Source organism: Henckelia pumila, chromosome 1 (assembly GCF_033568475.1).
Source record: "Henckelia pumila isolate YLH828 chromosome 1, ASM3356847v2, whole genome shotgun sequence".
Lineage (NCBI taxonomy): Eukaryota > Viridiplantae > Streptophyta > Magnoliopsida > Lamiales > Gesneriaceae > Henckelia > Henckelia pumila.
The window spans coordinates 154,172,185-154,194,848 of record NC_133120.1 but is presented as its reverse complement, the minus strand read 5'-3'; the positions used below and the strand labels follow the sequence as shown (position 1 = coordinate 154,194,848).

General features: G+C 36.3%; 1 protein-coding gene across 1 annotated transcript; it reads right to left on the bottom strand.

Annotated features, from left to right (window-relative positions):
• Positions 1-19,352: 19,352 nt before the first annotated feature.
• On the bottom strand, positions 19,353-20,282 carry LOC140874260 (uncharacterized). The gene is made up of 3 exons (XM_073277534.1): positions 20,223-20,282; positions 20,043-20,117; positions 19,353-19,958 (listed from the first exon to the last, which is right to left on the bottom strand). The coding sequence occupies exons 1-3, from the start codon at positions 20,280-20,282 to the stop codon at positions 19,353-19,355; spliced, it is 741 nt and encodes a 246-aa protein (XP_073133635.1).
• Between the last annotated feature and the right edge of the window lie 2,382 nt (positions 20,283-22,664).

The window sequence follows — 22,664 nt, the reverse complement described above, 5'->3', positions numbered from 1 at the left end:
GTCCCGGTGTACTGTGACAACACGGGTGCCGTTGCTCAGGCAAAGGAACCAAGGTCTCATCAAAGATCCAAACACGTACTGAGGAAATACCACATCATCCGGGAGATCGTGGAAAGAGGAGACATCACTGTTGAGAGAGTGGCCTCTGCAGACAATATCGCTGATCCACTTACTAAGCCCTTGCCAGGACCATTATTTGACAAACATCGCGAAGCAATGGGACTGCGTAGTATGACTAGTTGGCTTTAGGGCAAGTGGGAGATTGAAAGAGTGGGTGCCCGGTGAGCCAACTTGTGGCTAAGGGCTTTTATGACTCTATGTATAAATAATCTTTTGTTTAATATAATTTACACTTTTATAATGGCATTTACTTTATCTTTTATCATATTATCTTGTGACATACTATAAGATGTTTAGATGAAGACCTTGAATATACTATAGTGTATGTAAGATGTTGTGGCACATGGGGATGGCTATCATGAAACACATCTTATACTCACTGTATATTCTAAACAGTTCCTAGTCGATTGAGCCGTCCGTTAATAAGGATAAGGATCGCTCGAGATTAAGACTAGCATTTGCGATGCCGAGTACCACCTTTCATTGGTATGGAACATAGAGATGTTCAAATCATGCAAATGGATATTCATACGATGAATGATCGAACTACCCTATCCGGACTTTCCAAGTGGTTATCATTTATCGAGTGGATAAAGTCCGCGGTTTTGGTTGTACACCATTAGTCCTTACTACTTGAAACATCATTGAGACTCTATATGCTAGTACTGTACTTTGACTCGTTTACCGACTCTATTGGGGTCATCAGGTGTCGGGATTGGGTACAGTTATGACACATATAGGAGTCGATGCTTTGTTGTCAAGGATTCACCACATACTTGCTAGTGTGGATATCCTATGCAATCTGAGGAGATATTAGTGTGACGAATCTCTTGCCAGAGTACATGATGTGTTTTAAGAAATGGTTTCTTAGTAGCATATGCGATGTCACTATTTGATCTTCAAGATGCATTGCATAGTTATCGAATCTCGAACGACTCTCGATTTACCAATTGTTGTTGATTCGATCGGGATATATGGATGAAGGGACCGTACTGTACGCTAACCAAAATCTATTGGTTCTTGCAGGCACTATCAGTGATACCTAGGGAATCATGGGGCGATGTTGCTAGGCGCTCTTACCATGATTCGATGGGCAAGTCGGAAATTGTTGTTCCGAGTCACAAGGAGTTGTGAGCCCACGGCTAGCTGTATCCCTGAACCATTGAGGGTCACACAAGTAATGGATTTTTAATCCCCGTTGAGATAATTAAATTTAAAGAGTTAAATTTAGTGAATAAAGAAGTGGGACTTCTTATATCAGAGTAGAAGAGTAAGATTTTCTAAAATGACATAGGGATGGGTATTTTTGGAAACCACTGAATTCGGATTCAGAAAATTTATCTTGACTTTAAAAGATGCAGAAATGGTTTCTGTGCACATTGGTGAAATTGGTTTATCAATCTGAGTCACGATGAATTTTATATTAATTTCTGAACATGCGGGCTTTGCTTGTCAGGCTTGAACTTATGACTAATGGGCCCTAAGCTTTTAGCAGCCCACATTATAAATAAGTTATTGCAGTACAAAAATTACACAACACAAGACTCATAATTTTCGAACACTAGGGTTTTGAGACCTTGAGTGGCCGCCCCCCTCTCTGTGTTTTTCTCTCTGAAATCCAGTCTGTGAATTTTGAATTTGCAGTCTGGTTTAACGGATCAAATTCATTAATTCTCTTCGTATAAACTTCTGATAGATTTTCTAGTGCAATCTATCAGAGGGATTAAACTTCTGTTCGTGGACCTGATTGAAGAATTGTTCGTCCATCAGTTCCTGGGATATACAACAAGAGCAGAGTTATCTGTTGGTGTCCATAATCTCGTTTCGAGATTCAAGGTAAAAATTTAATTGTTATTTAATTTTTACACGCACAATTTAATCGTAAAGTTTTGATACCCATGATATGGAATCGTTCCATATAAATTTTTTTTTAAACTTCCGCTGCACCGGGTATCAATTCTGATTGATCTGATCACCGTTTTCCAACAAAGAATGCTTGAAATCAAATTTTGACAGCAACAGAACAAGAGCAACTCTGCTGATTTTTCGAACAGAGCATGCCCGCTCGATCGGTAAGATTTGACCGATCGAGCGAGGCCTGTTTTGGCTGGAACCCGAGACTTGGAATTTTGTGCTCGCTCGATCGGTAAAATTTGCTCTTGTTTTAGTTTACTCTTTAATGATATGATTAATTGTGATTAATCATTAATTGCCCTTAAGAAGAGATTAGCAACCCGAGGTCCCCACAACAGGTGGTATTAGAGCGAGAAAATTCGGGACTAAGATAGAAGATTAGTGAGTGGGGTAGATTGAGTTTTCTTCCTTGCTTATTTATATACTAGCATGAGATGATTGAATTACATGTCGAATTACATGATTGCATTGCTAGTATAATACATGCTTTTGTACTATGGACTTATCACATGATATTGTGTTTTAGATGAAGCATGTTTTAATATTGAATATCACATGCTACCTGAATATCTGAAATGATTGGAAGCGGGTGTACTTGACTTCTGTGATTTTGCATGCTTACCTGAATCTTTAAATCGAGTGGAATCATGTGTATGTGTCTTAAAACATTAGAGCTGAGTACTGATCAGAGGTAAGATGATGAGGAGAGGACTATGAAGTTGATCACAATATCAAGTTGATAAATTTGATTAATTTGCTATATGAGCATAAAGCAAGTGTGATTTTAGTCTACGACTAAGGAGATCACTGTATTGATTAATCAGCGTAGGACTTAGTGAAATTGAGAAATGAAATTTAACTCCTATTGATATGCTTTGTTAGATGAACACTCTTAAGAACATATATGCGACGATGTTAGACAATAGAATGAATGATTATGAATTTTAAAACCTGATTAGGTGATGTATACCTTGATTATGGCATACAGATTGTGGATATTTGTCAGAGATTGACTGCAGGTTCAACTCATGAAAATGATGACGCATCGTCATAAATGTAAAGTATAAGCGGAAGAGCCTTTTGGCTATTGTTGTCATGAGATTGAGATGACAAGGAGACCATCTTATATTGAGGGAGCTACTCTATTAGCTTTGAGAATTTATTATGCTGGGATTCAGGTAATATTTAGTATTTTGTTGATTAGCAATACTTGAGTTGATTTTGTCTGAAAACCTTGAATCTCTAGCATCATGATAACTCCTCGATATGGAGAATGTCAGAAATTTACAGCACTTCACGATATGGTACGACTCTGCCAGCTTTGAATGGAATTTATATTCTGACTTGAGTAATTTAGGTTAAGTTGTAAGCTTTGGAATGAGGTGTAAAACACCGAAGACCAAAGCTATCGATTTGCAACATTTTATTCTGAATAGGTGAATCGAACTATTCATCTTGATCAACATTGAAATATACCCAGATAAGGCATTGACTTTATAATGTCCTTGGGATTACACTAGATGCTTGTAGCAATATGATGATGAAGATACAGATTTTGTTTAGCTACTTAGCTCGAAGATGAGTTGATTATGTTAAGTTGATTGGATCTTGAGAAGTGAAGTTAGTATGTAATACAAGTGAAAGCAGTTGACATATGTACTGAAATTTACTGAATGATGTGATATTGCTTTTACATGATGGATGCTACGATTGAGTTTTACATGGAAATTTATGAATTGAAATGACTCGGAACAAATAGTGACTGAATTGGGAAAATGAATCTGATATGTTTCTCCTCTACTTAGCAAGAAGAAGAAAATGAATTTGTATGTCCCTTGCTTAAGTGGTAACGATTGAGGTGAAGAGCAATAGTAAATTCAGTTGAGCCTTTCTTTAATTATTTGACGATATTTGATGCATGCACTTCTTGATTCACATGCTATTGATCATTGATGAATTGCATGATCTTAATTTTGAAGCTTCTTGCTATTCAGTATCGATTAACAAATCCTAATTCTGGACATTGATATGAGATGAGGTGCACTTTGAATAATTGAATCCTTAACTTTGAATTCTTTCTGGTGATCTGGAATTCCTGTTGTACTATCTGAATATGCCTTAGGACAGTGTTCTAATTGATTAGTGTGTGTAGATATCTCATCGTAAAGCCACGTTGTCAACCTTGATTTGGGGTATATGGGGAATAGTACTGTTGTGAACTTGGAACACCAATGTGATTATTTTCCCTCGACTCGTATTATTTGATTTATCGAGTCTTGATTTGATTTTTCACCTCAAGTTTTGAAATGCAAGTGAGTTGTTTTCACTTAGCAAAGATTATCGTCTAGAATTTATTTGATTTTACGATCCTAATTTTATCAATGTCCTTTGATGATATCCGATTCTTGATTTTGAATCGATTTTCATTGGCCATTGTTATGCTATCTTTCATCGAATTGGATATATTGATTCCATCGAGAGTTGGAGATTTGAATTCAAGTATATGTCGACAAATTTAAGAATTTGCTGTATTAGATGTGATACCTATATGAATAGCTAGCTGTGAAGAAGATATTGATGTTTATTTGATAGAGTGTGGCACTGAATTACAGAAATTCTGAGTGTTTTGTTGAATGTGATTGCATTATACTATCCTTGACCGATGGATTGTCTGAGATGACTATCCAGATTGTTGAAGAACTGCTCAGAAATATAGTATTTGATTCGATACTATTTGATTGATGTTGTCACTTGATGATGATAATTCCTGTAACAACTATTTGAGAGAGATAGAGATAATGATTTGACTTACGAGATGAGAAGGAAATCGAAAATTCTTTGTGTTGAGATAGAATTTTTGAAGTATCAACTATCAGACCCGATATGGTTTGAGAAAAATACAGAATTTGAAGATTGAATTGTGAACATAACAGATTAGATCAACGTGAGAAATGAATGATTTGAAAGCTGAAACAGAATGATTAGCAAGAAATGTTTGTTCTGAAGCATCGTTTTCGTTTGAAAGAGATTCCGGAACTGATCTAATAATGGATTCTCGTGAGTATTGAAACGAAAATGATAATTTCACTCATTGTTGTATACTCTATCGAATATGAATTATTTGATACATAAGACATGATCCTTGATCTTAGTATGTCAGCTGAAGAACATCAGCTACATTGGTATCTGTGAACTGTATTCAGATGAGGTCGATCAGCCTTTGAGCTAGCATGAATAATTGATACTGTTTGTGATTCAGAAAAGGAACAATTCAAATGTGAAATCATTTAGGACTTACTGAAGAATGACATATCTATGATTACAGAAGTAATCAGGAAAATGAAGAAGAAAAGATATCAGAAAAGATATTGATAACTCATAGCATTGAAATGAAAAAATGGATACTGATCTTGAATCTGTGAGTGGAATGACAATATGATATATGTTCTTTGCAGATGGCAGGAGAAATATGTCATCATTGAGAATGAATTACACTGTCTACGATGTTAGATAGAGCTGGAGGTTCCATTAACAGAATTGATTGTACTCCAGCTCAAGAAGATCCGATATGTTTTATGTGTATATATGAATGAAGTATTAATGATGTTTTTCCTATGTATTTTTATCAGTCAAGTCAGAGTCTGATATGATTCTGAGATACATTAAGTATATGATAAATCCTTGACTGAGCAAAAGTACAAAAGGAAATAGACACAGAATGAAGAGATAAACTGGAAAGTGATAGAAGAAGTCTGAGATGGATGATTGAAGTAAGAATTACTTTGGATAATCATTTAGTTTATCAGATTTGATATTCTGATTGAATGAGATTTCGAGGACGAAATCATTCCTTAGAGGAGAGGAAATGTAAGGCCCTGAAAGATTAAATTATTAATTATGAAATTTGAGATTTAAATTCTATAATTTGGGAAAATATAAATTGGATAATTGATGAAAATTAGAGTTGTCATTTCCGAGCTGGAAATGTTTAATTTGAGAATTTACGAATTTTGAGATTTAAATTCCGGGATTCTTAAATTAAAATATGGAAATATGTGAATTAAATATTTATGGAATTTAAGAATTAAATTCCGAGTTCCGAGAATGAAAGATAATGCAATGAGATAGTGAAATCCGAGAAAGGACCAATTTGCAAATATAAAAAAGTTCAAGGACTAAAATGCGATAAGTCCGAAATTATTTCATTTTGATCCGAGATTACTTAATTTGAGAATATTTATAGTTTTGAATTAACTTCTTATATTCTTAAGTTATTTATGATTGAGATTGAATTAAAAAGATTGGTCGGGGACTGATTTGCAATTACTGAAGACTTCAGGGACTAAATTGCAAATTAGTTTGTATTTATCTATTTTGCACTTAATTCCATACCATTTCCACGTGAAAGCAGCAGCTAGGATTCAGAATTTCAGAACAACCGAGAGCATCATCTTCTTTCTTGAATTTGATCTTCCATTTCTCATATCTTTTGATCTGGTTACCCGAATTTAATTTCGAGCATAGTTCCGAACTCCTTGCAATGAAAGCTACGATTTGATGTAAGTTTTATCTTCTTTCCAGAATTTTTTGAAAGTTGGAAGTTGGAGAAATCATAATCGAAGCATGAATATGTGTTTTGAGTTTATATTCCTTACCGTATTGAAGTTGGAACAAAGAACGGAAGTCGTATGCAATTGTTATGAATTCCAACAATAATTCGAACCCTTGAACATCAAATATACTGAAATTTTGGATGTATACTTTCTGGTTTTATGTGATATATGCTGATATGAGATTGATATTTGAATTCGATATTGTTTCGGTTATCGATTTTATACCGTTATGCCGTCGGTTCAAGACTTTGATCATGCTTGAGTTATGAATGCTTGAGCTGAGTTAGTTATGAGTTTTTTGCTGATATATGCAGCATATTTACACTTCATATCAGATTGTATATGAATATTTCGAGTTCGAGAAGTTATATTTCGAATCGGCCACGAATTGAGCAAAGTTGCAACTAGTTTTGCCTTGAAGTTGAGATGTGATTGAGCAGATTTTTATGTGAGTTCGTAGCTGATATAAATAGCTTGATATGCTATATTTCAGATTGTAAATAAGATATTCGGACTCAAGACTTTAGCGTTTGAGAAACGAGATCAAATAGCTCAAGATTGAAGTTATGCTACCTTGAAGATGAGATGATAAACTTGAGCAAGTGTGATTGCTATTCTTTGATGTAGATTGTTCAGATTTGAAGCAACTACGACTCAACGAAACGAAAGGTTAAGATGACATCGAGAGTCAGGGATTTGATACTCGAGAATGATGCTTCCTGAGTTATCCCGAACAAATCACATACTTGTTTATTCACTTGTTCTTGAGGTAGAACTTATGTTATTGTCGATCCATCACAGGTAGTAGATCTTTATTGCTTTTGATATAATATGATGTGATATTGAATTGATTCTAATGTCAAGGTCAGATGGACCTTATTTTCGAGTCTGATGAGACGATGATAGATAAATATCCATGTCAAGATCGGATACGAATCTTGATGACAATGATTTGAGATGAATCAATTCTTGTTAGCGCGCTATATAAATCTTTTGATTTTAAGTCTTGATTTAGATATGCGTTATATTATTCTATTATTGAATTGGAATGGTTAGAATTGACATGTTTATATTTTAATGCATGTATATGTCTATTATAGTGGGAATTATTTTCTCGCCGGAGTTTATCCGGCTGTTGTCTTGTTTTGTATGTGTGCATTACAACAGGTGGGGCAGGAGCTAGTCTGAGACGACAAGGGTAGCTTGGGAGAGAAATTTAGCATGTGTGGACTCGGGTTTTAGATGTTGAATTGATGTCACAGATTGATTTGGAATCAAGTATAGCATGTTTATATACTTGTAGAACTTGTTGTATAGCTAGTTCTTTTGATAGCTTTTGCATCACTTGTTAATGTATAAATGCATGACATGGTTATTAGACTTGATTTACATATGTATACATGTTTTAGACTTGAAATAAAATGTACTGGATTGATGAGTTGTAGTTAAGAATGCTTGAAATCAAATTTTGAGAGCAACAGAACAAGAGCAATTCTGCTGATTTTTCAAACAGAGCATGCCTGCTCGATCGGTAAGATTTGACCGATCAAGCGAGGCTTGCTTTGGCTGGAACCCGAGACTTGCAATTTTGTGCTCGCTCGATCGGTAAGATTTGACCGATCGAGCGAGGTGTTGAAGTTTTTTTTAAAATTTTTTTTTTGCTCTTGTTTTAGTTTACTCTTTAATGTTATGATTAATTGTGATTAATCGTTAATTGCCCTTAAGATGAGATTAGCAACCTGAGGTCCCCACATCATCTCTTACCCTCAGTTGATGATAGTCAGATCGTAAATCAATCTTTGAATATAATGACGAACCATGCAATTGATCAAATAAATCATCGATATGGGGTAAAGGATATCGATTCTTTACCGTTGCCTTATTCAATTGCCGGTAGTCAATAAATAATCTCATCGATCCATCTTTCTTTCTGACAAACAAAACTGGAGTGCCCCAAGGAGAAACACTCGGTCTGATATAACCTTTGGCTAGTAAATCTTCAAGTTGTTCTTTCAATTCTTTCAATTCAATTGGTGTCATACGGTAAGGTTCTTTCGATATCGGTTTTGTACCTGTCATCAATTCTATGCTGAAATCTACCTCTCGAAATGGAGGCAATCCTGGAATCTCGTCAGGGACATCAATGAATTCACTAACCACTGGAAAATCATCCAATTTCGGGCTAGTTTTGAAAGAGTGGGTGCCCGGTTAGCCAACTTGTGGCTAAGGGCTTTGATGACTCTATGTAAAACAATCTTTTGTTTAATATAATTTACACTTTTATAATGGCATTGACTTTATCTTTCTTCATATTGTTATATTATGATATACTATTGTTGTTTTGATAAAGACCTTGAATATACTATAGTGTATGTAAGATGTGGTAGCACATGGGGATGGCTATCATGAAACACATCTTATAGTCACTGTATATTCTAAACTGTTCCTAGTCAATTGAGCCGTCCGCAAATAAGAATAAGGATCGCTCGAGATTGAGACTAGCATTTGCGATGCCGAGTACCACGTTTCATTGGTATGGGACATAGAGATGTTCAAAGCATGCAAATGGATATTCATATGATGAATGATCGAACTACCCTATTCGGACTTTCCAAGTGGTTATCACTTATCGAGTGGATAAAGTCCGCGGTTTTGGTTGTACACCATTAGTCCTTATTACTTGAAATATCATTGAGACTCTATATGCTAGTACTGTACTTTGACTCGTTTACTGACTCTATTGGGGTCATCAGGTGTCGGGATTGGGTACAGTTACGACACATATAGGAGTCGATGATTTGTTGTCAAGGATTCACAACATACTTGTGAGTGTGGATATCCTATGCGATCTGAGGAGATATTAATGTGACGAATCTCTAGCCAGAGTACATGATGTGTTTTAGGTTAATTGGTTATCCTAGTAACACATGCGATGTCACTATTTTATCTCCAAGATGTAATGCATAGTTATCGAATCTCGAACGACTCTCGATATACCAATGGTTGTTGATTCGATCGGGATATATGGATGAAGGGACCGTACTGTACGCTAACCAAAATCTACTGGTTCTTGCAGGCACTATCAGTAATACCTAGGGAATCATGGGGCGATGTTTCTAGGCGCTCTTACCATGATTCGATGGGTAAGTCGGAAATTGTTGTTCCGAGTCACAAGGAGTTGTGAGCCCACGGCTAGCTGTATTCCTGAACCATTGAGGGTTACACAAGTAATGGATTACTAAAACACCGTAGAGATAGTTAAATTTAAAGAGTTAAATTTAATGAAAGAGAAGTTGGACTTCTTAACTAAAGGGAGTGAGATTTCCTAAAATGACTTAGGGATGGACATTTTTGGAAATCACTGAATTCGGATTCAGAAAAATTATCTTGACTCTAAAAGATGCAGAAATGGTTTCTGTGCACATTGGTGAAATCAGTTTATCAATCGGAGTCACGATGAGTTTTATATTAATTTTTAGAACAACGGGCTTGGCTTGTTGGGCTTAAGTTATGGATTGTGGGCTTTAAGGAGTTAGAGTCCTAACACAATTATAACTTAACCTAGTCTAGAAATTATCTATAAATACATGTAGTGGGTTCGAAAATTGTGTGTGATTCAGTCTTAATTTTCGAACACTGCATATTATTTTCTAAGGGTTTTTCGAAAATCCTTGCTCCTTTTTGAGAAAATTCGGATTGTGATTTTTGTGAAAAATTACAATTCTGAATTAACAGATCATATCTGTTTATTCTCTACGCAAAACTTCTGATTGATTTCTAGTGCAGTCAATCAGAGGGTTTCTGTTTTCTGTTCGTGGACCTTATTCCGGTGATTGATCGTGACGCCATCAGTTCCCGGGATTTACAAGAAGAGCAGATTAAATTCTGTTGGAGTCCATTATCTTGTTTCGAGATTTAAGGTAAAACATTAATTGTGATTATTTGTTTTACTTGTGTGAATTTAATCGTAAAAGTTTTGATACCCAGATATGGAATCGTTCCATATTAATAAAAATAATTTTTTAAACTTTCGCTGCACCGGGTATCAATTCTAATTGATCTGAACACCGTTTTCCAACAAGTTTTCGTCACATCTACTGCATATATCAGAAATCCTTCTGCTCATTTCTGCAACAAATCAGTCATAGCAAGAACAAATATCAAAGGAATTCTGGCTCGTGAACCCTTACCATAAAATTTCCATTCATCAGCCATCTCCAGTCTGAACCTCACAATCTTCTGAAAACAATCAACTGTGGGTCTGTACTTGGTTAACATATCGATACCAATTATACAATCAAAATCAGACAACCCAAGCACAATACAGTCTAGCTCAATCTCATAACCCTCAAACTGCAATGTACAATTTCGTACAGACTTCACTGATATAATACCTCTCCCCAAAGGAGATGAAATAGACGCTATAGTATCTAGGGGTTCAATAGGCAATTCATGTAATGCAACAAATTGCTTGGAAATAAACGTATATGATGCACCAGTATCAAATAATACATAGGTAGGATAACTAGAAATGAATCAATTACCTGAAATCACATCATCTGGTACAGCTTGTTCTTGCTCTTCAGTCAATGCAAACACTCTAGATTGTTGCCTCTGCTGCTGGCTCCCAGCTTGACTTCCTCCAGTACGGCTCTGTGATGATGGCTGAGGTTGGAATGAATGCACTGAGGATGCTTGCCTCTCTTGCTGTGTCACTGATCGAGATGATCCAGCACCTTGAGTACTTCCAGAACCTCATTGTGGGCATACTCTCGCAAAATGTCCCGATTGCTGGCAAATGTGATAGGTTCCAAACACTCCTCTACATTGCTCATTGGTGTGACGTCCTCCACATTTAGGAAAGTATGCATCAGAAGTACCAAATTTTTGTCCACCTTTGAACTGTCAAGATCCACTCGATCGGTAAGATTTGACCGATCGAGCGAGGCTTGTTTTGGCTGGAACCCGAGACTTGAAATTTTGTTCTCGCTCGATCGGTAAGATTTGACCGATCGAGCGAGGTGTTGAAGTTTTTTTTTAAAAAATTTTTTTTGCTCTTGTTTTAGTTTACTCTTTAATGATATGATTAATTGTGACTAATCGTTAATTGCCCTTAAGACGAGATTAGCAACCCGAGGTCCCCACATCATCTCCTGCCCTCAGTTGATGATAGCCAGATCGTAAATCAATCTTTGAATATAATGACGAACCCTGCAATTGATCAAATAAATCATCGATACGGGGTAAAGGATATCGATTATTTACCGTTTCCTTATTCAATTGCCGGTAGTCAATACATAATCTCATCGATCCATCTTTATTTCTGACAAACAAAACCGGAGTGACCCAAGGAGAAACACTTGGTCTGATATAACCTTTGTCTAGTAAATCTTCAAGTTGTTCTTTCAATTCTTTCAATTCAATTGGTGTCATACGGTAAGGTTTTTCAATATCGGTTGCGTACCTGGCATCAATTCTATGCTGAAATCTACCTCTCGAAATGGAGGCAATCCCGAAATCTCGTCAGGGAAAACATCAACGAATTCACTAACCACTGGCAAATCAGCCAATTTCGGGCTAGTTTTTGTCACATCTACTGCATATATCAGAAATCCTTCTGCTCCTTTCTGCAACAAATCAATCATAGCAAGAACAGATATCAAAGGAATTCTGGCTCGTGAACCTTTACCATAAAATTTCCATTCATCAGCCATCTCCAGTCTGAACCTTACAATCTTCTGAAAACAATCAACTGTGGCTCTGTACTTGGTTAACATATCGATACCGATTATAAAATCAAAATCAGACAACCCAAGAACAATACAGTCTAGCTCAATCTCATAACCCTCAAACTGCAATGTACAATTTTGTACAGACTTCATTGATATAATACCTCTCCCCAAATGAGATGAAATAGACACTACAGTATCTAGGGGTTCAACAGGCAATTCATGTAATGCAACAAATTGCTCGGAAATAAATGTATGTGATGCACCAGTATCAAATAAGACATAGGTAGGATAACTAGAAATGAAGTAGTTACCTGCAATCACATCATCTGGTGCAGCTTGTGCTTGCTTTTCAGTCAATGCATACACTCTAGACTGTTGCCTCTGCTGTTGGCTCCCAGCTTGACTTCCTCCAATACGGCTCTGTGATGATGGCTGAGGTTGGAATGAATGCACTGAGGATGCTTGCCTCTCTGGTTGTGTCACTGATCGAGATGATCCAGCACCTTGAGTACTTCCAGAACCTCGCTGTGGGCATACTCGCAAAATGTCCCGGTTGCTGGCAAATGTGACAGGTTCCAAACACTCCTCTACATTGCTCATTGGTGTGACATCCTCCACATTTAGTAAAGTATGCATCAGAAGTAACGAATTTCTGTCCACCTTTGAACTGTAGAGATCCACTCGAACTCGAAGAACTACTACTAGATCTCTTAAACTATTTACTCTTTCCCTTAAAGAAATTTTTCTTACCACTACTGCTACCTCCAGAATCAAATCGAGGTGGTGGTGGAATATGTGGCTGCTCTTATGTTTGTTTCATCGGCTGTGGCACAAACTGTGCTCCTCGTTGCCTCAATATACCTGCTTCAGCTCCTTTTTCATGATTCAAATCATCAGCAAAGGTATTCGGTCTTCCCGAGTTTACAAGAGTGAACACATCTGGATTCAATCCATTTATAAATTGATCGGCTTGAGCTTCATCACTTGCAGCGATATGCGGTGCAAACTTCAGTAGGCTGGTGAACTTTACAACATATTCTTCAATATTCATTTGTCCCTATTGCAAACTTGCAAACTCCGCTCCCTTGTCCTTACGATAAGAAACAGGAAATAATCGCTGATAGAAAGCAGTTTTAAAGACATCCCAAGTAATAATAGTACCTCGATGTTCAAATGCTATATTCGTCGCTATCCACCAACTTTTCACAAGGCCATGTAGTTGATGAATTACTAGTCTCACACGACGATAATTTGTATAGTCGAGGGACTCGAATAAATGTTATATGTCATCTAGCCAGTTTTCACAGTCAACAGAATTTTCAGTTCCTTGCAACGTTGGTGGTTTGAAGGACTGGAATCGTTTCAAAAGTTTCTCCATCGGATTAGCATCACCAATCACATCAACAGAAGTACTACTCTGTCCCGGTTCAGGTACTGTCATTGGTATCTATGCAGCATTAGTTTGTTCAGGCTGATTTACTGCCAATATCTGTCTAACTCTCGGTGCTGGGCGGGGAGGCATATCTGATAATCAAACAGATTAGTGTACAGTTCATTATCAAAACATAACACATTTCTATTTCAGGCCCTCCTCTGATTAGCATTTTCATGCATCTTCAAGAGATCGAGTTCTGATTCATACTCTTTCAATACATGATGTTACTCAACTTCATAAAATCAGATAACATGTAATTCAAAAGACTGTACTACATATTCTTCTCATTTAATCACAGAATCATGTGATCATAAACATCGAAAGGTAATAAGTCATATACCATACAAGTATGAAATCACTAATTAAAGCAATCAATAGACTCGATCTACCCCGCTCATCTATTCTCAATCCGAGAAACTTAAGCTCTGATACCACCTGTTGTGAGGACCTCGGGTTGCTAATCTCATCTTAGGGCAATTAATATTAATTACAAACCAAGAAGAAAATAAGTAAGAAAACAAAAAAAAAATTATATGGGCGCGGGTGCGCCCTATGCCCAGCTCCCTCGTGCCCAACCTGGCAGAACTTTTGTTCTGCCAGGGCACTGGTGCGCCCTGGACCGGTGCCCCCACGCTCAACCTGGCATAACTTTTGTTCTGCCAGGGCATGGGTGCGCCCGGGCCAGCGCAGGTGCGCTCAATCGGCCAGAAAAAATTCCCAACATGATTTCTTTTGCTGTCAAGGCATGAACATTCAATTCAAATCATCTCAAATCAATACAAAACATGGTTGAATAATTTCCAAACATGCATATAAACATATACAAAGGTTTCAAGAATAACTGCATGTAATTCTTACATCTAACAAGATTTTTAGAAGTGATAAACAACCAAGTTTTACACAACTATTGCAAAAGTATTTCAAACTACAACAACCCAAGTTTTTTAACATGATTGTTGTTGTCTAGATCATCTATCATCAACTACAACCCAAGTCCACAATTGCTAAACTCTCTCCCAAGCTGTCAATGTCGTCTTTGACCAGCTCCTGCCCCCTCTGTTGTCATGCACACATACAAAACAATGCAACAATCATATAAACTCCGGTAATAAATCATTCTTAGTATAATCGACATATAAAGCGTTAAATAAACACATCAAATCTATTCATAATCGACTCAACAATAGAGTAAATAATGCATATATTAATCTAGAATTGATTCATAAAACGTCATTGTCATCAATATTCGTAACCGATCTTGACATGGATATCCATCTATCGTAGTCATTCTTGACTCGAAAATAAGGCCACCTCAGACCTTGGCATAGAATCAATTCAATAACATATCATATCATCATTATATTGAATCAAACTCAAAGATCCACTACCTGTGATGGATCAACAACATCATATAAAATCAAAGCGATAAACAATTATGTGATTTTGGCGGGACAACTCAAGAAGCGTCATTCTCGAGTTTCAAATCCCTGACTCGTGATGTCGTCATTATACCTTTCTCGTTCTTCTCGGATTGTAGATACTTCAAATCTGAAATGCCATCAAGAACACAACAATAAGAACAAGAAGTCATATCAAACTCTATTCCATTTCAACTCAAAAATCATTCTATCTTCAATATCAAAACACTTCAAACCTCTTCAATTCCTTCATCGGTTCAAAGTCGTCAATCATGAGTCTTCAATATCTTATTAATGCTGAAATGAAGTAATCATAAGAACAATATATCAATAAGACATCCAGCTCAATAATCAATAATCAGACTTGCTCAAATTCATGAACCGGTGTCGTAGCGACGGAACAATCGATAACCGAAACAATATCGACTTCGAAACTCACAACTCAACTTCATATATCAGCATATTAACATCAAAAATCAGCATACCAGCAGCTATATAGGTCAAAACACTTGCTGGAAATCATAACAAATATAACCGATAGCTGTTTGTCGATTTGGTTTTGAAAATAAACGATACAACACTTCAAGAACGTGATCATAAGCAAATGTACTGATTTCTGCCATATCTTGATTCTCAAAACATGCCGAAAGAAATAAAAACTTACACTAGATCTAAGCCCTCATCACAAGGATTCCAGAACACTTTTCAGAATCGAAATCGAACGATCGAGTCAAAAGTTACGGCAATTTGAAAATCGGGAAATCAAAAAAAAAAAACAAAGGGGTCTCGACTTTCTGCTTCAAAGTTTCTGAAATTCTGAATTGGAAATAGAGAATACACGTGCACATGCTGATACATCAAAAACAATTATCTGATAACTTCAACTAAAATTGCACTTTAGTCCCTTAATTCTTCAGAAATTACAATTTGGTCCTCGGCCCTTATTTTAATTCAATTTCAATCCAAAATAATTTAAGAATATTAGAATTTAAATTTAAACTCTAAATATTCCCAAATTAAATATACTCGGATTAAAATTAAATAACCTTGGATTAAATCAAATAATCTTGGGCCTTACAAATCACATACTTGTTATGTTTTATTCTTGATTTAGAATTTGATGTTGTCGATCCATTTCAGGTAGTGGATCTTAATTGCTTATGATATGATATGATATGTGTTGTGAAAATTACTCGCAAGCATACGAGTGTCAAGTTTTAATATAGTGATAAAGAGAGTATCGATCCCATGAGGAGTAAAATGAAATATTCAATACTTGTAATTAAAAAAGTCTTAGTTTTATTTAGAAAAATAAACTTTAGAGAGTTGCTGACAAATTAAATTAATAATGAAGTTTGTAAAACGCGCGCGCACACAATACTTAAGAGATTATCAAGCAAAGAAAAATAGTCTAGAGGTTTTGATTTCACCTGGTCTCGTCAATATTCATTCCTAATTAATCGATTTTCATGAGTTCATTTCAATTAATAACCAAGAACACATAGATAATTCTATTTCCCTCTCTCGAGTGTCAAACAGAGTGTATCAACCACAGATCAATTCTAATATCCATATTGAGAATCTAACTGTAGTGATATGTGTAAAACAATGTTCCTTCTAGGCTCTATTAAAGTTATAAACTCTTCCGAGTCATATAAACAATTAATAGTGTGAATTCTATCGATCCTATTCTAAATACCCTCTCCCGAGTGCCGGATTCTAAATAAATATAACAAATCAATTTATGGTCAGTAAATTGAAAAGACTTTCAAAAATAGAATCACAATTAATTTAGAAGAACTCAATTCAATAAAATCAAAAATTCATAAACATGTCTTGACCAGGCTACATCAACCTCTAGATTTAAAAAGTTTAGTTCATAATAAAAAATAGTTGAAACCAATTCATATTCATGAAACTAGACATCAAATCAATAATATAAATTCGAGAGAAAGAAAACAAATCCAAATGTTCGATCTTTCGTGTCCGAACAATCTATCTTCGTCTTTGTTCTTTGATGTTCTTCCAACTTGTGCAGAATTTTCTCTTCCAAAGTCTCCAAAATCTTCTCTCGATCGATCCTTGATGTGTTTCTCTCTATGTGGCGGCTTTCACTTCAATTGTGTGCAAAAAAAATCCCTTTTATAAGTGCTTCAAATCCAATAAATAAAAGCCCACAAAAGTTTGAATGTTTCCTTCCCGAAAAACACAAAAAAAAAAAAACCGACTTTCGCGATGGCGCGCCCGTGCGTGAGGTTAGGTGCACCCGCGCATGCCTCTTGGCTTAGAAAATCTGCATCGCTCGACAATTTTCAAAAAATCATATCTCACAATCAACCGTCGGATTGAGCTGAAATTTTGATAGTAGATTTAAAACATCCTAAAATTTATTATGAACGGTGGAGATTGGATTTTGATGCCTCAATAATTCCCAGTAATTTTCTAAAAGTTAATACTCCATTATGCATCCTTCCGCTTCTTCTTGCTGCTTTTGTGTCTATCCTTGCATCTCACAAAAACAAGAACTAATACACATAATATTCACTCGATACATCAAAAAAATCCAAGTAAAATAATACATAAATTAAGTGCATAAATTACACTTATCAAATTCTCCCAAACTTAGACTTTTGCTAGTCCCGAGCAAAATAATAATGAGTAATCTATTGGCCTCCGAATTTTTACATTCCAAAATTAAATACACATGTAGGCTAATTTTCTCAAGAGTTCTCGTGTGTGTGTGTGATTTTGCCAATCTCATCTACCCACCCAACTTTCGATAAAATCATGCAATCCGTAAGCTTTACAGGTTCATTAATCCCGCCCTCAAGTTTCAAGACACTCTCCACCAGGTTCAACTTCTAATTGCACAAATCAACAGGACTTTTTCGGTTAACATTAGGCTCAAGTATAATCAGCAGGAGATAAGTATCCATATGTATATCAATGTAAACAAGGAATCAGGATTCAAAACAAATGGAATTGAATATTTTCAATTTGTGCAGGATGATGAGTAGCTAAAATTTTTTATTTGCATTGCCAAACATTAGTCTTGGCTTTCTTCTACTCCATACATCTCCATCTTTATGCCTTGTATTTGGACTAGAATTTCAATCCATTTTTTTTCTTTTGAAGGCCTCCCCTCACCTTACTTTCTCCGCCATTACTTTTCTTTGAACTTTTTAGCTACTCAATTTGTTTTGAATTTTTCATGATTTATATGACTAACAAATGAATAATGGCTGAAAAGGCTCAACAAATTCAAAAATGCCTAAATCACTTCTGTGCTCTTAAAAACCTACCTCAGTTTTAAGTAAAAATCACAAGAGTTAAGAATCAAATCCTCTAATCCACATCATAAATCCACATAATTTTTTTCTAATTGCTAGGAGTATCGAAATGGCATTCGTGCATGTAAGTGAGAACTCAAGATTAAATATCGCTAACATGAACTTTTCAGCACAAAAAATTATTTTCATCATACGTCAACACAAATACACATCACTTTTAACTCAAACCACTCAACAAAATTTTCAAATTTTCACACACCCCCAAACTTAAATTGTGCATTGTTTTCAATGTACAGTAGTAAATCAAAACATGGACACATACCTTGGGCACTGAGCGTCAGTACTCGGCACCATCTTAATCACTTCAAAGCTCTTCATGCAGGAGTGGCGTCTAAATTTTCACCGTTTCAACATTTTTACATACACAACTAAAAATTATTATTGATGTCTAGTCTCAACATGCACAAAAGATTACAAAATTAAATAAAATAAAAATAAAAACAAATAAAAATAAAGAAAATAACAAAAATAGCTTGGGTTGCCTCCCAAGAAGTGCTTAGTTTATAGTCCATAGGCCGACTCTATGCCGCTTTCTGCCCGGTTCCCTCGATTTGTTGGAGGTTTTTCCATTCTCCTTCACCCTCCAAACAAACTCAACAACCCTCTTGAACTTAGATCGCTTTTTATTTTTCTTCATCTTCACCAACTTCGGATTATTATCTCTTTGAAATTTTACAGCACTAACAACTTCGGAGCAACATTCCATCTTCTTTGATTGTTCAATCAGGAACACCTTCTCCATGGATGGTTTTTCAGCCTCCTTGAACACATTAAAAATTAACTTTATCACTGTCTGCACCCATTGTCAACGCACCTTTCTTAACATCAATCTTGGCTTCAGCAGTAGCCAAGAACGGTCTCCCCAAAATTAAAGGCATATTTCCGTCCTCCTCCATTTCCAACACAATAAAATCCGCCGGAAAAATAAACTTATCTACTTTTACCAAAACATAATCAATTATTCCACGCGGATATTTGATAGATTTATCGGCGAGCTGTAATGCGATCTTCGTGGGCTTCACCTCGCCAAGTCCTAAGTTTCCGAAAACAGACAAAGATATCAAATTAATGTTAGCTCCTAAATCGCAAAGTGCATTAATAAAATGAGAAGAACCAATAATGCAAGGAATCGTAAAAATCCCTGGATCTTTCAATTTTTGTGGTAGCTTTTTTTGCAGGATAACACTGCACTCTTCAGTCAGATTCACTGTCTCGAACTCTTCTAAGTTCCTCTTCCTCAACATCACTTCCATCAAGAATTTAGCATAATTCGGCATTTGCAGCATAGCATCAACAAATGGAATATTGATGTGAAGTTTCTTGAAGTTCTCAAGAAACTTGGCAAACTGTTCGTCCAACGCCTTCTTCTTGAATCTCTGCGGGTATGGAAGTGGAGGCTTCTACATCGGTTTCTGCTCAGTTTTAATCTCCTTCTCCTAAACTTTTTTCTCATCAACCACCTTTTCTTTCTCTACATCAGTTGCATGTTCCTGGACTCCAACTTCTTTCCCACTCCTCAACTCTATGGCCTTACACTGTTCTATAGGATTCACCTCATTATTGCTTGGGAATTGACCGCGGTTGTTGTCTTTCAGTGCATTCGCCAACTGCCCAATGCTAGTCTCCAGGGATTGAAGCACAACACCCATGTTAGCCACATGCGTCTCTAAGCTGTCCAGACGAGTCTCAGTCCTCGCCATCATCTTACTTGATTCTTGCACGAAGGTACTAACAACATCCTCCAAAGATGACTTACCCTCACCCTTATTTGTAATTAACCCCGGAGGATTCAACACATTATTATTGTTAGCATAAGAAAAATTTTCATGATTTCTCAAACCTGGGTGATAAGTATTTGGAATAGGATTACCTCTGTAGCCTCCATAACCTCTTTGATTCATGTAATGCACTTGTTCAGGATGATGAGATTCATCCATAGCACGCGGCACACTTGCTGGTTCTGCAATACTTACTTTATTCAATGCTGCCACCTTGTAGTCAGTGCAGATAATTGAGCAATGATAGATGTGAGATGATGTGATCATAGATAGCTCACATGTGGATCGAGTGGAAAGGGGAGTTCGAGATCCATTGAAGTTGCCACACGGACCAATCACAAGGAGTCAAGCTAATAAATTCAAGAAGGCACTTCAAATGTTGATGTTAAATTATCAAGATGAAGTTGGAGCACTTGAAGATCAATTTGGAAGTTGTCTATGTGTTCTTGAAGTGTTGGGAGTCAAAAACAGTGAAGAAAATACATTGAGGCCGAAGAGGTCTCGCTCGAGCGCAACCACGTCTCGCTCGAGCGAGCGCATTGAAAGTTTTTGGGCAGAGAGTTTCTCGCTCGAGCGAGCATCAACACCCGCTCGAGCGAGCGCAGAGGAAAGTGCGAGGCAGAGACTTCCTCGCTCGAGCGAGCCTGCACCTCCACTCGAGCGAGCCTGGATTTCCTAGAAAAAACACACACTCGATGTGTTTGCATGTGTGTGCGGGATTTTGATATTTTGATATTATTTTCCTATTTTTGAGAGTTAAAATTATACTAGGAAACTTTCTAGATGATATCTTTGATATCTTTAGGCTATATTTTTCATTATCTTTTATTTTTTTGATTGTAAACAATAAATACTTTTGTTTATTTCATTAATAATAATTAAGATTCAGTTTATACACAAATTATTGAAATTCTCTCAAGAATTTTATTCAGAGCTTTGCTTTGATCTTCAAATCAAACTTTTTCAGTTTAATTACTTGAAAACGTTTGTCGATTTTTTCTCACTGAAGATTTTCAGATACAAGTTATCTGAAGGTTTTCTTTTGTTTCAATTGTCATGATTTCTGTTGTTAATCGTACCGTCGATTAAAGGTGAAAATCCAAACTCCTATCAATTTTACTTGTTTCAAAGATTGGGCAAAACTTTTGGGTCTTTTGTTTATTTATTAGAGGGTACGATTCAAATTGTAATCGTGTTTGCTAATCTTACACATCAAGATTCATATCATTTGGTATCAAGAGCCAAGGTTTTGAATCAAGTAAGTATCCTATCTTCATCTGTTCTTTGCGTTCTTCATCCTTCGTTCTTCGTTCTTCATCTATCTCATATCAAATTTTTGTGTCGTTTCTTTCAAACTTGTTATCCAAGTCTCGTGTCTTGTGCTACAAGTTATAAATTAAAAAAAAAAATATTGGGGCCGAAAATTTAAAAAAAAAGTGAATAAAAGTAACTTGTGGCCAATTCGTTTGTCTTTATTCATCCTTGAAGCGAGTCAGAGTCAAGTTGTCCATAAAATTTCTTACTTGTGTTTGTGCAATCTTTGTGGGTCAATTTTCAAGCGTCTAAAAGTTTTTAAACTTGAAGGTTTGAATTTTATTCTACAAAGCAAAGCCTCTCCATAAATCTGAGTGAAAAAAAGGAGTGATTGAGTGATTCGTTTGGAGTGAACTGTGAGAATTTGTGTGAGGAAGTCTATAGAACGATTTTCTTGCAGGTACCATGAATCCCAATAAAGATGTTAGTGAGAGTGTGAACCAAGGAATTTCCAAGGTTCAAATGGATGTGTTGATGGGGCAATTGACTAGGGTGCTGAGATCGGAGTTAGAGCCTCTTCATGAGCGGATGAGTAAGTTAGAGGAGAGTAGTAGTAGTGGAAAAAAAATAAAAGTAGGAAGGGGAATGATTTTGAAGACGATGAGGAAAGTTTTGATGAGAATTGGGAGGAGGAGAGAAGATTACATGGGGGTAGACATAGGCGAGAAGCGGTGCGAGGAAAATATACGGAAGACAATAAGGAGGATGAGAATATTAGTAGCATTAAGATGAAAATTCCAGCGTTTCATGGGAAATCTAATCCGGAGGCGTATCTGGAATGGGAGAAGCGTGTAGAGTTTGTGTTTGATTGCCATCACTATTCTGATCTTAAGAAAGTGAGGTTGGCAGTGGTTGAGTTTTTAGACTATGCATTAATCTGGTGGGATCAATTAGTGACCACTAGAAGGAGGTGTGGAGAGCCGCCTATTGAGAAGTGGGAGGAGATGAAGCGTGTCATGAAGAAGCGGTTTGTGCCTAACCATTATTATC

Bases quoted from the DNA above. Each gene is read 5' to 3' on its own strand.
- LOC140874260 (XM_073277534.1), bottom strand. From the start codon at position 20,282: ATGGCGAGGACTGAGACTCGTCTGGACAGCTTAGAGACGCATGTGGCT. The intron at 20,118-20,222 runs GTGCTTCAATCC...CCTATAGAACAG, and splicing joins ATGTGGCTAACATGGGTGTT to TGTAAGGCCATAGAGTTGAG. The intron at 19,959-20,042 runs GTGGTTGATGAG...CCATACCCGCAG, and splicing joins CTGATGTAGAGAAAGAAAAG to AGATTCAAGAAGAAGGCGTT.